At 45.6% G+C, this 13,569-nt stretch overlaps 1 protein-coding gene across 5 annotated transcripts in view; it reads right to left on the bottom strand.

Annotated features, from left to right (window-relative positions):
- The window catches only part of GRAMD2A (GRAM domain containing 2A), a 439,501-nt gene that overhangs the window by 90,568 nt on the left and 335,364 nt on the right, over nt 1-13,569 (bottom strand). For all 5 annotated transcript variants that reach the window (XM_069624655.1, XM_069624656.1, XM_069624653.1 and 2 more), the window contains one exon: nt 12,202-12,274. In XM_069624655.1, the coding sequence (XP_069480756.1) occupies nt 12,202-12,274 (73 nt within the window). The remainder of the gene's footprint in view (nt 1-12,201; nt 12,275-13,569) is intronic.

Below are 13,569 nucleotides of genomic sequence, written 5' to 3'. Positions count from 1 at the left end.
CGAATTCGAGGATTTCCTTGTGATGAGAAATACATACTTGGATGTTGGTCGCTGCTTGCACAATAGGTCCCGAACTCAAGGGGCGTCCGTCTACTCCTTCCACCTTTTGTTTCTCCTCTTTATTCACTAGGCAGATGCCTTCTTGTGTGGCCCAGTTTACGTCGAGGAAATTGCCAGCTGCTCCGCTGTCAATGAGGGCTAGGGCTGTTTTCTCAGGCTGATCTTTCCACTGCAGAGTGAGTTGTAAAACCATAAGATGTGGATCTTCTCCTGAAGTTTGAGCACAAGGTGAGCCTTCCACTACACCCCGGTAAGCGGCTCCTTCTAAACCCGGGGTCCGTCGTTTCCCCGACGCCGTGGGGGTACTTCTGGGCAGTCCCTAAGGAAGTGAGCGTCTGATGCACAATACATGCAAAGGCCTCTTTCTTTTCTTCTGTTTCTTTCCACGGAGGAAAGGGGACCCCTGGCTGTGCTGATTTGCATTGGTTCTTCCCCTCCCCGGTGGGATGGTTGAGGTGTCGAGGATGGGTTTCCAGGAACTGGGGTTATCTGAGGTCGACCCTTTCTTCTTTCTGTCTTCCGTTCCATAATACGATAGTCGATTTGAAGAACCAGAGAGAATAATTCAGTTAGCGTAGCCGGTCTAGGAACCCTTGCCAACTCGTCTTTTAGATCTTCATGTAGACCTCTTCTGAATGCAGTATATTGCACGGTCTCGGGCCAACCCACTTCAGCTGCCAGTCTCTTAAATGCTGAGATATAGGACATTAGGTCCGTAGATCCTTGCTTGATATCAAACATTGCTTCACCCGCCAAAAAGCCGATCTCCTGGCGTTCAAAAGACTGTCGTAACAAGTTAGTGAAGGCGTTATAATCTTGTAGGACCGGATTGTTGGACGTGACCAACGGAGTAGCCCAAGCTAGGGCATTCCCAATCATGTTTGATATGAGAAATCCCACTCGAGTGCGGTCTGAGGCATATGTAGTGGGCCGGAAAGTAAAGTAAACCAGGCAGGCATCCAAAAACTCTTTAACCTTCTTGGGTGCTCCATCAAATTTCCCAACTGCAAGAGAAAAAGGCGGTAGGTCGGACAGATGGGCGTCTCTAGTGGTCACCATTTGTCGGAGTATTGCATTTTCCGTCTTCACTCCCTGCATCTCCAGGGAGAGGCTCTGTACTGCATTTATCAGCTCCTGGACCTGCTCTGCTGAGGCCATTACTGGGCGTTGCAATCTGTCAATAGTGGGGCTCACCTGTGATTCGGTGTCTGATTCGCAGGAAGATATTTCAGCCTCAGCAGATAGCGTCGTCCGGTCCGGAGTCTTTTTTTTAGAGAAGAGATACGGTCTGTTCCGGGAACTCGCCACAGTGGTTGTGTAGGGAGACAGACAGCAACCAATGCGGAGGACTCCCTGCACAGCCTGTTGAGGGGAAAAAGCCAGTGGCAGAAAAAACCCCTGAATTGTTTGAATGCGTACAGGGCTGGATGGAAGATCTTTCAGTTCCGGGAAGGAAACAGTCACTGAGGTGCGTTAGAGCAAGCGCCCCGAGAGAACAAGGGCAAGAAGGTCCGCAGCAGAGGATCCGGAAAGTCCCAGGTATCAGATCCAGCTTCGATCTCCGACAAGTTCCTTCATCCATCCAATAAGGATCGACAGCAGGTAGGGCGTAGTGGAACACAGGAGGAAGGCCAAAACAAACTACAAGACAGAGCCGTGAAACCAGACGTGATACAGCAAAGACGCTAATGAATAGCACCGGAGAAAAGGACCATAAGTATCGAAAATAAGGAAAGGCAGAATACGGATGAATTCACCAAATGTTTGCGGAGAGAGAAAGTAAATGGAAAAGCCAGAGGCTCGAAGGAGCAGTAAACGTGGCAAGTTGAAAATAACAGAGCCGGAGGAAAGGCAGTCCGAAAATGCCGAGAAAAAAGAGGCGGAGTCACCTGAAAGTGCAAAGTCAAGCGGAGGTAGAGAAACGGAGGAAGGAAACAGAAAGAAAGAAAAGATTCCGAGAGTAGAACCGCTAAAGGCTGAAAAAGAACAAGGACGCTAAGGAAGAGAGAATCCAAACGGGAGGTTATTACACAGAGGGCACGGGAACCGAAGGCACCAGTGTAGCGAAGAACAGGAAACAGTTGCAACGCAAGGAGGGGGCGTGGCTAACCTCAATATGAAGAGCCCAGAACGTAACAGCTAGACCGCTGCACAGGGCGCCGTGAAGGGTGCCTTAATGGCGCTTCCATCGCGTCCAACACTTCCATCGCCCTGTCCCCATGACAGATACCTCATCTCACCCGTCGGTGTCCCACTCCCCTAATACCTCCCCATCTAGGTGATCCGCCCTCATTGGTCCACCCTCCAGGAACTGGATCCAATAGCGATGGCCATGTCCTGGCCACCTGGATGACAGATCCCCCAAGGACTAGCTAGAGAGACACCTTCAGGTTTCTCACAACGGGAAGGCCCAGACTCAAGGTTCAATGTGTCAGGCTCATTCAGAAGCCCATGTAAGAAGCGTAGCCTCCTTTCACACATCAGTCATTAATCCCCCTCCTACTTGTTCACATTGATTACTCCCCCAGTCCAGTGAGAGTAACACAAATGTGTCAAGTGGTAGCAGCTGGAGTGGATGTGCACTGAGGCTGCAGCTCCCTCTTTACATTTCCCCATGGCCTTCGCTAGTTCAGTTGTTTAGTACTTAAAGAGGTTTTGCAAGACTAATTTGTGTTCTCTTCCTTCCATAACTCTTTTGCTGATGGGGTCTGCGTAGTGTCCACGTAGCTGCAGCACTGTGCCATTAACCATTAGACTGTCACTTGTAGCCCCCTATGGAAGCACCACAAGATCCTTCTTCCTCCCACCTCCATGGAGTAGAGCTGGCTACCTTCATGCACCAGCTATGATAATGTGCCTGTACCCTTATGATATTATAAAGCATAGACATATGGTTTGCGCCTGTAATCACAGGGGAGCAAAGAGGCTCCATTTACAAGTATAGTGTAGGATTCCTGGAGTCGAGCGTGCTTGATACATCCAGGACATGTCTGGGCTCAAAAACGCTGAGGGGATGGTTCTTTGCTGAACATGGATGAAGGCTTCTCACTGGAAAATATTACTAGCTGAGAGGTATTCCCGCACTGTGGTGGGCACCCAATATCAGAACTATGGGAAGGAAACAATGTTAGCCCAACCCAACTAAAACCTCTCAAGCACAGTATGGGCAGAGCTCCCTGCGTGAGCAACTGCATCTTTCTGAGAGTTGAAAACGTCTTTGCTCCAGCTGACTGTCAGCTGGTAATCAAATAAAGACACTAATCTGGCACTAAATGACAACGGTACCTTTGATTGAAGCAAATGTTCTACCAACTGCAAGAATTGCTGAGCATCAGGGTTTATCAAGTAAAGTGCTTGGAGACCATGTCTTCCAATTTGGGAGTGAGAGTAGTTAAACAGAGCGGGGGGGAGGGGGTGTGTGTGTGCGTGCGTGCGTGCGTGCGTGCGCGTGCGTGCGTGTGTGTGTGTGTGTGTGTGTGAACCCACGTCTACCACATTTTTCATGGATTCCTCTTTTGTCTGGGGCAAGATCGTGGTCTATGTTTGGATGCATAAATGCACTCCGTAGTGTGAGAAACCGGAGGGTATTCTCCCAGGTAGACCGCGGGAAACCCTTATTCAGGTAGCCAGGGGAGGGCTGGTGCTCTCAGATCCCAACTCTGAGGGTGGACGAGCGAAGGAGGATCACCTGGGTAAGGGAGCCTGGGGTTATGCTCAGAGGAATGCCCCATGTGAGATGCAGTACTATGCTGAGGAAGAAGGAGAGGCGAATAATATCTCTGAGGCCTTATATAGGCTACAATACATCTGCCTCACCTCCTCTCATTAAATCTCTCCTACCCAGATCCAATGACTTCTCCGTACAAAACAAATCCCCTAAAATCTCCAACCTGCTTACATCCCAAGATTATCTATCTGATCCAAAGATTATCTATCCCAAAATCCCTGTTTTCCTGCGTCCTGCCAGAACATTCCTGGACATTCTTCTTCACGTCCCTCTAATTATTCTGTCCCGAAACCCCACTATACTGCATTGACAACACACTACCATTCTCACAATCCCCCCTGTTCAGGTCATGATAAATACAGTTTTGTTCACTCCACAACCCCCACCAATCTCACTCTTCTGAATTTACCAAAATCCCTAGGATGAAGGCTATAATTACATTCAACACCTTTTCCCCATCCTCTTTCATTGGACATTAAAACACACTGCCCCCTCTTTCCGACACAAACACCTTCATGCAACACAGAAGATAACAGACTAACACCAGAGCCGTTTACCTGACATGTCCCAATACCATGGTCAGGCAAAGTCAGGCAATTGATCAGAATCACACACACCTCACGGCCCTTTTTCTTCCCCACAGGGATACATGGTAGAGCAAGAGAGCACAATACGAGCAAGGCAGAGCACAATACGAGCAAGGCAGACCGCACGGCGAGACAGCTATCCCGGCCCGGCAGTTCAAGAGGAGGAGAAAGGCGACGAATGTCATGAGGCTGACAAGGAGAGAAACGACCTTGCCCTTTTTGACGCAGACCTGCAAAACCTTGGCAGAGCAAATCGTAACACCGAGGACAATAGCCCAAGTGTGCTGCAACAGATGTCAATGGTACACAGAGTGTGTCGACGCTGATGAGCGGGAGCAAGGGAGACTCCTGCTTCCGTGGTACCGGCCTTGACTCCAGTTACGAGGCAAGCCAAGCGGTTCATCACAGCCAGTGAGTCGAGGGGAGAGCCGATAAGAGCTGGGCTTTGGTGAATGAAAGTCGCAAAATGGCAAGTTGGACCAAGTTCAAAGAACTGTAAAAGTGTTACAGTGAGACCAGCTGCAGAGGAAACTGGCACCACGTGGGTGCTGTCTCGAGAAACCCGGCTCTATTCCGCCTGATGAAACTACAGTTACTAGAACGCCGTAGGACAGCCGCCAAGACAGGTCAAAGTGGTCATACAGGAGGTCAAGCAAAATCCCTGTACAGTCGACCTAAGAACGGTAGAGAAAGTAAGGGAAGTGAATCCCCCCTCAAGAGAAAGCAAAGTGAATGTGAAGTTGGCAAGAGTGAACCCAGAATAGGGATGCTAACGAAGAAGAGGCAAAGTCTATAGTCCCAAGAAACAGTGTGTTCACAAACAAACCCGGTAGAGGGATGTCTACTATGAACTGTTTGAAAATACATTGAGAAACAAGGGGCGTGAATCCCACGAAAGTGAAAGGAAAGCCATAGTGAACCCGGAGGAGGGAGGCTGGTCAACGCTGGAATAGCCATAGTGAACCCGGTGGAGGGAGGCTAAAAGCAAAGAGGGGCTGCGCCGGGAAGAGGGAGACCCGGGAGACCCATGGGTGAATCTATCACCCGAGAAATACGTGGAACAGAACTTTGTGTTTGTTAGTTGTTTTGGTGAACCTTTCAGGCCCTCAGTCAGAGGAGACTCAATCACAGAAGGCCTAGATATCGATAGGAATTGTTTTAGGATCAAAACCCGGAAGAGGGAGATCCAGAGGGTGAAAAGCTATCACCCAACACCACGAGGAACAAGGGTCAGCGCCCGGATGAGGGGGACTCAGGGGTGAATAATCCAACCCTAAGTAAAACCAGGAAACAAACTTTCATTTGTTGAAGTAACTTTTGTTTTGTTATTTGAATACGTCAGGCCCTCGAAGGCAAGAGACTTTCAAGGGAAACAAGGCTTGGCCATCGACGACCCTGACAGCTGCAAGCGGAACAGTCGTCTCGTGCTGGGGAAGCTCGAGAGTGTAGTGTGCTCCAAGATCCTACCTTAACCCGTGCTCAAAATGTGGGGAAGGGAGAACCAGGCTAGTGCATCCTGACATATTATTTGTGAACACTTCTTTCTTTTCTTGAAAACTATCCCACACCCTTTTTGTATTAGTTGTACGATTTGGCAATAGGTTACTTAGAATAGGCCCTTTTTATTTGACACAACGCCACTAGGACTGCCTTATTTTCATTTGATGGTCGATACTTGCTCCCATCTTAGATTTAGGTTTAGATCAGGCGTTTTTCCACCCTGCATACAGTTTAATAAACACCCGTGAACTGTGATCACTTGTGTCTGTCTTTACTGTTAAAGGACACCCGTGTCCTGGCCACCTGGATGACAGATCCCCAGGGACTAGTCGGGGAGACATCTTCAGGTTTCTCACAATACCCATCCATTCAGTGTCCATAGCTATGGGAATCCCTATGGCCATTCCCATCCCCTACCTGCCCCTCCCTGCCCAACACACACCCCCCTGGGATCTTGTTAAGAAACAGCCTATTGGCAAAGCCAGAAGTTTTAGCTTTTGTGTAGGCAGGGAACGGACATGTGTCAGGCATTGGCATAATAGTACAACCAGGCCATATGATGGAAGCAGCTGGGAAATGGCGTGAGTACTTGTGCATATGATATCAGTCACTGCCTGACAATTTCACATCTAATACACAAGCCAAAACTGTTGGCTTTGCCAATGTTTGTCTGATATTGTGTTTGCTCTCCCATCAATACATACACAGGAAAATATAATTTTGTCTTTTTTTTGGGCTATCGAGGACCCCCAAAAGTTACCAGTTGCATTAACTCTTCATTTCACTTTCAAACAAACCTTTTTAGTTAAAATGATCACAATGTTATGAGTTCTAAACCCAAGGAACGGCTTTTGACCAAAAGCCCCACCCTGGCATTGCACCTCACACCTGTGGCCTAATGTTAACCATTTTAACTACCTTTTAAGGCCATCACATGCTTTATGCTCATTTTCTCTACACAAACCTTTTGAGACATTAGAGGCTGAATTTTAACCCTCCTCCCATATACATTGTCTATTAAGTAAGTGTTCATCCAGATGTGAAGACAATTCATTGGTCTAGCTACCTTACTCTGATCAGTTCCCTTAGTGGGGATAGAGGCAGCTGCTGCCAAAGGCCTTTCAACTCTACACTTGACCCATGATGAGATAATGTTAATTTGGCTTCTTCTGACCAATGCCCTTCAGTCAATATAATAAAGTGGGCTACGTATGCGGTTACATCTTGAGTTCCTTATTTAGTTGTCAGCAATTCTGCTCACCTTCGTTGAGCTGTGCAAACATTGTTCTGTACTCGCACATGCTGCTCAAAACTGCTCTTTAATGGAATATCTTTTTTCCATTTTGTTTGGATAAAAATGATTGAAAATGATCAGAAATCATCAGTGAGCGATGATCAGTTGCAAAAATCTAAACTGGTATTAGTTATCTCACACAGAAACACCAGCGCAAAATCTTATTAGAATGTCGCCATAAGGCTACGAGTCAGACTACAATTCAATTAAAAGCACCAAGTAATGAGTAAATAAAGGCATTCATAAATCAAACTTCAGAAGTATAACTGAAAGCCATTAATTTTAGTAAGTTCACACATTTACCCAATCCAACTGACCAGCTATTCATATTGGCACTACCAATATAGACTAAGTTATCTTGTTCAAGAATTCCGTTGTAATGGCTACAGTCACAAGCAAATCCTCCAATACATCTTAGTGCACAATTGCCTCCAGAGCAATGTTCCATGTTCTCGTGCTCGCCTTTTTCTGTGTAAGGTACAGGAAAGCTTGGGTGATGCCTTCAGAAATTGACATAGATACGAACTGCATTATATTATCAACAATAGTTGTTGAACACCTATAACAGCACTCTTTTTGAGAGATTGCTTCACAAATACAAAATGTACTTCTATTGGAAATTGGCCCAACCTGAACATTAGCATTACTTGACGCAGGGCAAGACTGGTAATTTCAGAAGATAATCTTCACAGCGCCAGGTGATCTTAGCAAGACTACATAAATCCAGACTCAAGTATTTCTCTGTTACTCCAAAATCTTACCCTGTCTGTATCAGCTCGAACATTTCCTTAAGGCGGATCTTACTGGGAGAAGCATTGCTTTCCTCAGATGAAGGCTCCCTTCACGCTCAGATTGAGGGATGTTGGCTCCAGTACCTTTGGAGGGAATCTGGCCCAAAGTCTACTCAAAGGTTTATCTTTGTGAGTTGTTTAAAGCAGTAAAGCCCAAAACATGCACACTTAATATTTTAATTGGGCAAGTTCAATTGGGTGGTGTTGCCGTAGGCAATAAGATCACAGTCTTCTTCTAACACCACCTCACGGTAGCACCTTATCTACGCACTGAAGGAGATTGCAAATTTGGCACCCTTAACAGTCATTTTGTTAGATAAGCGCTTGACAGTGAATTTGGATATGGGGAATTGTGTATCCCAGACTAATGCATCTCAGCTTAAATGAGAAACATGATATGCAGCTTTTGCTTTGTCAGTGGTGGTCATTTGAAGAGATGTAGGAAGTGGAATTGGCGTTTTGTACAGCATTAAACACATTTCTCTAAATTCCTATTAAAATGTTAAACCAAGGAACCGGTAATCCAGTAAATTGCCTATTCATACTAAGGTCATGTATGTAAACAAACCCTGGATCCTTGACCGCTCTCTGCTTTTGCTAAACATCTACTCTTATAAGCCTCCACAGTCTTAATATCAGAACTTGATTAGTTCATAGCGTTTTCAGTCTGGCTCTCAATTTCAGGCTCCATCTGCATGTGAAGTGAAACATATATGGTCTTACAAACTGCTTTCACACATAGGAGATGATGGTTCAACAATCATCGGGCATACTTCTCCCACTGCGCTGGTTACACTAGCTTGGATGTCATTAGACTTTGACACAGAGGGGCTAATTAGTCCTGAGTATACGTGTCATTCTTAGTCTGGGAGATCCTGCGCTCATTCATCCCAGGTGTGGAGGTCAGTGCTAAGCAATGACCCTCTGTGGTCCTCCTTTTTGTGGTGGGGGTCAGTTTTATGAATTGAAACTCTGATCTAATTGGTTCTGGGAGTAAAGGGCAGTCAGGTTTACCGGACACCCCTTCATAGGACAGTTTATCCCGATTGAATGATTAATGGAACTTGCATAGTCACTAATACCATAAAAGGGGCGTGGGCCTTGTGCACTGAAATGACTAGTGAAACAGGGCGTTTTTAGCTTGGATCCCAAGGACAACAGGAAGGAGGATGAACAAATATCAGGATGAAGATTGCTCCAGTCTTTCAGAGTCTGATTGATGAAGCATTGTTCCCGCCTTTGGTTGAATGCCTACAGGCTGGGCGATGTTGCTCCAGTCTTTCAGAGTCTATGACTCTCCAGATGTTTTGGACTCCAACTCCCGTCATCTCTCATCACGGACCAAGCTGACTAGGGCTGATGGGAGTTGTAGTCCAAAACATCTGGAGAGCCAAAGGTTGCAGACCTCTGTCCTTTGGGCTGCCTGCTCAGGCATGTGTTAATTTCATGGTCCTCACTCTTGTCCATAAAGGCCTCCCCATGTTGGCCTCTGTCCAGCGCCTCCCACGTTACCGCCCTTATAGGACACTTCACAACATCAATTAAGCACTTGCTTGTCACGTACTTTACAGAGCAATGGTTTTGCACTCACAACATATTTCATGACGGTAGAACTGACAAGATATATTTAGTTTAAGCACATCAGGGAAATTGCAAAAAGCTGACAGAATCTCAAGTGCGCAGGTCTCTACACATCGCACAGACAAGGTCAACTTGCAAAACATAAGAGTTCCTCCATTGTTACTTAACCCAGAGAAGCCAACACATCACACACCAACACAATGCAAAGGGGACCGATCACCATCGATTACGCAACACAACGTCCCTGGATACATCAGTGTGGAATCTGGGGACCCGAGTTGCAATACCATCTTACCCACGTGACCCAAGTTGTGGGATCCTGGACATCTCTCTATCCTCCAGAAACGAAATGTTCCTTACCTGCTGAAATTAATATCACTTAGAAACAATTCGACTATAAACAGGTATGTATACCCTTGGGTCTGGTGCGCGTTACAAGTAAATAAACAAACAAATAAAACAGAACATTCCCATGTAATCAACTCACAATACACTCCATTGGCCTTCCTGTTCGCCACACTGTTGTCATATGCCGCTAGATGCAGATCCTGCCTGGTTCCCTTGAGGATTTGCGCATCACAAATAAACACAATCAACATCAATCCACGATACACTCAGTGGGCCTCATTACGACCCAGGCGGTAAGTTACCGCCTGGGTCGTACCCTTACCACCATGGTGTAAACTAGGTTTACACCATGGTGGATGGCGGATTTACCGCCCCATTCCAAGGTGAGTGGGGCGGTAAATCCCCATTTCCCATTTTACCCTTCCCCATTCCCATTTTTGCCCCATAGGGCATAATGGGAGTGGGGAAGGCGCTAATTACGCCACCGTAAATTACGGTGGCGTAATTAGCACCATGGTCCCTTAGCGCCATGGATTTTAACGCCTGCAAAAAGCAGGCGTTAAACTCACCATGGCGCAAAGGGACCTCGGAATAAGGCGTTAAGAGTCGGCGCCGTTTACGGCGCCGTTAACCCCTTAACACCTGATTCGTAACGAGGCCCAGTGACGTGTAATGATACACAACGTACAGCTTTCGCAATACCACACAACCCACGCTGCAATACAACATTTAGAACCAGCAATGGAATTTTACATACAGCTGTCATTTTGTCACATTACTGAATGCACACAATAACAACAGACCGCACAACCCAAACATAACACACCACATTACAGCATGTACCTCTTTCACAAGATACAGCTCACAACATAAAACAACTTTGCCAAATGTCACCTTTTAAACATGTCCCAAATCATCACACAATGCAAAACACATCACAGAACTGTAAACGCATCACACACAAGGTCAAATAAAGAGCTCTCATGGTCTCACACCATTTAAAACTAGCAGATGTGACCATTTTCAACGCAAAACATATTTCTTAAGGTTTTACACAATATATCTGGCAAATCCGCATAAACTACATGACATACAGATTGCCGCACTCGTCAACACATCTGATAAGATATGGAGCCCATAGCACATCACAAAAAAGCAACAGATTGCACGATGAAAATGAAACAAAAATACATCACAACGCTACGCACAGCCACATGTTCAACAATGCAAACCCCTTTATACACATACCTTTATATAGTCTACAGCAGAAACCTCTTCGGTATTAAGCGTGCTACAAATAACCAATTATAATTATAATATCACATGCATCGAAAAACACACAATCCCCACCCTAAAACAGAGGAACCATATCAAACACTGCCAAAGTCCATCCTGAAATGTATGTCAACACATAAGATAACTTACACCTTAACCTAAGCCACAACCCCAAAACTTAGAGGATGTTACAATCTCACAGAACTTGAAAAAATACAATACGATATGATAGTTTATTTATATAGCGCCTATACACAATGTGTTTCAAAGTGCTCCACAGCAAGGGAGGGATCAAGGGAAAATACAATGACATTCTCATAGGCCATGAACAACAAGAATGTGAAATAACTATCATACTCGGCCTGGCGACATTTCAGATAGTGCAAGAGCTAAGACACTGATGGCAAGGAAATGGGAAACAGACAGGCGACTACTGTACTAGGCCTGATGACATTTCTGGTAGAGCAGCAAATATACAAAAGGTGAGGGAGAGGGGAGGAGAAAGGAGGGAGAGGAACAAAACAAGCTACTATTGTACTAAGCCTGATGACATTTCAGATAGTGCAAGAGCTAAAACCCAGATAGGAAGGAAATGGGAAACAGACAGGTGATTACCATACTAGCCCTGACAACATTTCAGATAGTGCTGGAGTGGGATCGGGGGGTAGAACAAGTAAAGGGAGGGGGGGAGTGAAACATTTGTTGCTATCATACTAGGTCCAGGGACAATTCTGATAGAGTAAGTGCACAGAAAAAAGTAAGGGAGGGCAGGAAGAGAGGGAGAAGGGAGATAAGGAGAAAACAGCGAGAAAAAAAATAATATATTATATATTTATATATATATGCCACTTGCACAACATCCACCTCATGTCCAATTGCACATCCCATTATAAACGCCACAATAGCCCTTTAACGGTCCTGTGACATCCATGCAACCAATATTATAATGCATGGCACCATGACATCCCATTTATGAGAACTCACAGTCATGACATAGTCATGACTGTCCGATTGGCCCCCCAAGTCTTCAGGGCTCACCTTTCAATAAACCTTCCTCGCTTGGCAGGTCCTTGAACAGCTTATGGTACAAAGTGTTGTATTTATTGGGTGTCTAATTGGAGGAAACAATAGGAGATAAACATTACATGTATGCAGACCCATATACATGTCCATATATACTCCTTGTACAGAGAGAGATTCACAGATTAATACAGAGACATTGGCAGAAATACATCACACTATCTATGTTATGGTATGTTATTGGCCATTTGTATAGTGCCTTTTAAGATTGGTATGATTTCCAAAGCGTGATGGGTTGAACGCCCTCGAGGACCGTAGTCCAGGCTAGTGGAGAGAGTAGTGTAGTAAAGTGCTTGCGTGCACTCGGTATGTGTGCAGCCAGGGCGGATTAAGTGTGCCTTCAAGCCAGGTAAGGCATGCCATAAGAAAGGCTTAAAAGTACATGAGCATTTACCAGTGTGAGAAATGTCCTCCTATGCACAGGCATACTTTATCAGTGTTTGCTTGATTTTTCATTATGTCCGATCTGCATCTGGAGCTCACCCATGGTATGGCATACACATACAAACATATGCTAGTCTGGTAGGTGATTACGTCTGCCAGTTTCACTCAGCCTATATGTGTATTGTGTACACACTGCTTGCATGTATAGGGTTAGGATAGTTGTAAAATACACCACAACTACACCCTCTGTCAACTCCAGGGAACACTTCTTCTGGTACATTGAAACCCAATGCACTGACACCAATGAGACAAAGACTGGTGCCACGCGGTTCATTTGTTCTTATTTAGAGGTCGGCCTTATGCTAGGAAGCTCTAGGTTAATTCATTCTAGGTGTGGAGTTCTGTCTTATTGTAGTACATTTTGGATTCTTGGTATAGAGATCAGTCTAACCCTATGATATTTTGGATTCAGTGTTTCTGGGTCTAGAGGTCAGTCTAACCCTAGGATTTTTTATTTATTTATTTGCATTTTAAAAGCGCAGCAGCTGCCCTGGGGCATCGTGGCGCTGTTACAAGAAGGTTTACTTGGCATGTTGAATCGGTTACAGGAATGGATGTGGTTCCAGGGTTACATAGGGACCATAGCCATGATACAGTAGTAATTTACAGACAATATTGTATGCGATACAATTGGAAACTGGGTTTCACTTAAATAGAGTGATTTTCAAGGCTTTTCTGAAGGCTGTGTGGGATGTTTCCGCTCTTAGCTTGGGCGGAAGGGAGTTCCAAGCTTTTGGCGCTAGGACCTCAAAGCTCGAGCCGCCAGCTTCGACTCTGGTGAAGTTAGGGATTGTAAGTTGGTTGGCATATAGGTCCCTTTTGGGTCTGAGTGATTGGACTGGTTGTATCTGTTCATTGAGGTAGCTAGGGGCGGTTTGGGCT

This window comes from Ambystoma mexicanum, chromosome 11, assembly GCF_040938575.1.
Source record: "Ambystoma mexicanum isolate Mex_15411 chromosome 11, UKY_AmexF1_1, whole genome shotgun sequence".
Taxonomy (NCBI): Eukaryota; Metazoa; Chordata; class Amphibia; order Caudata; family Ambystomatidae; genus Ambystoma; species Ambystoma mexicanum.
This window is presented reverse-complemented; position numbering and strand designations above follow the sequence as displayed.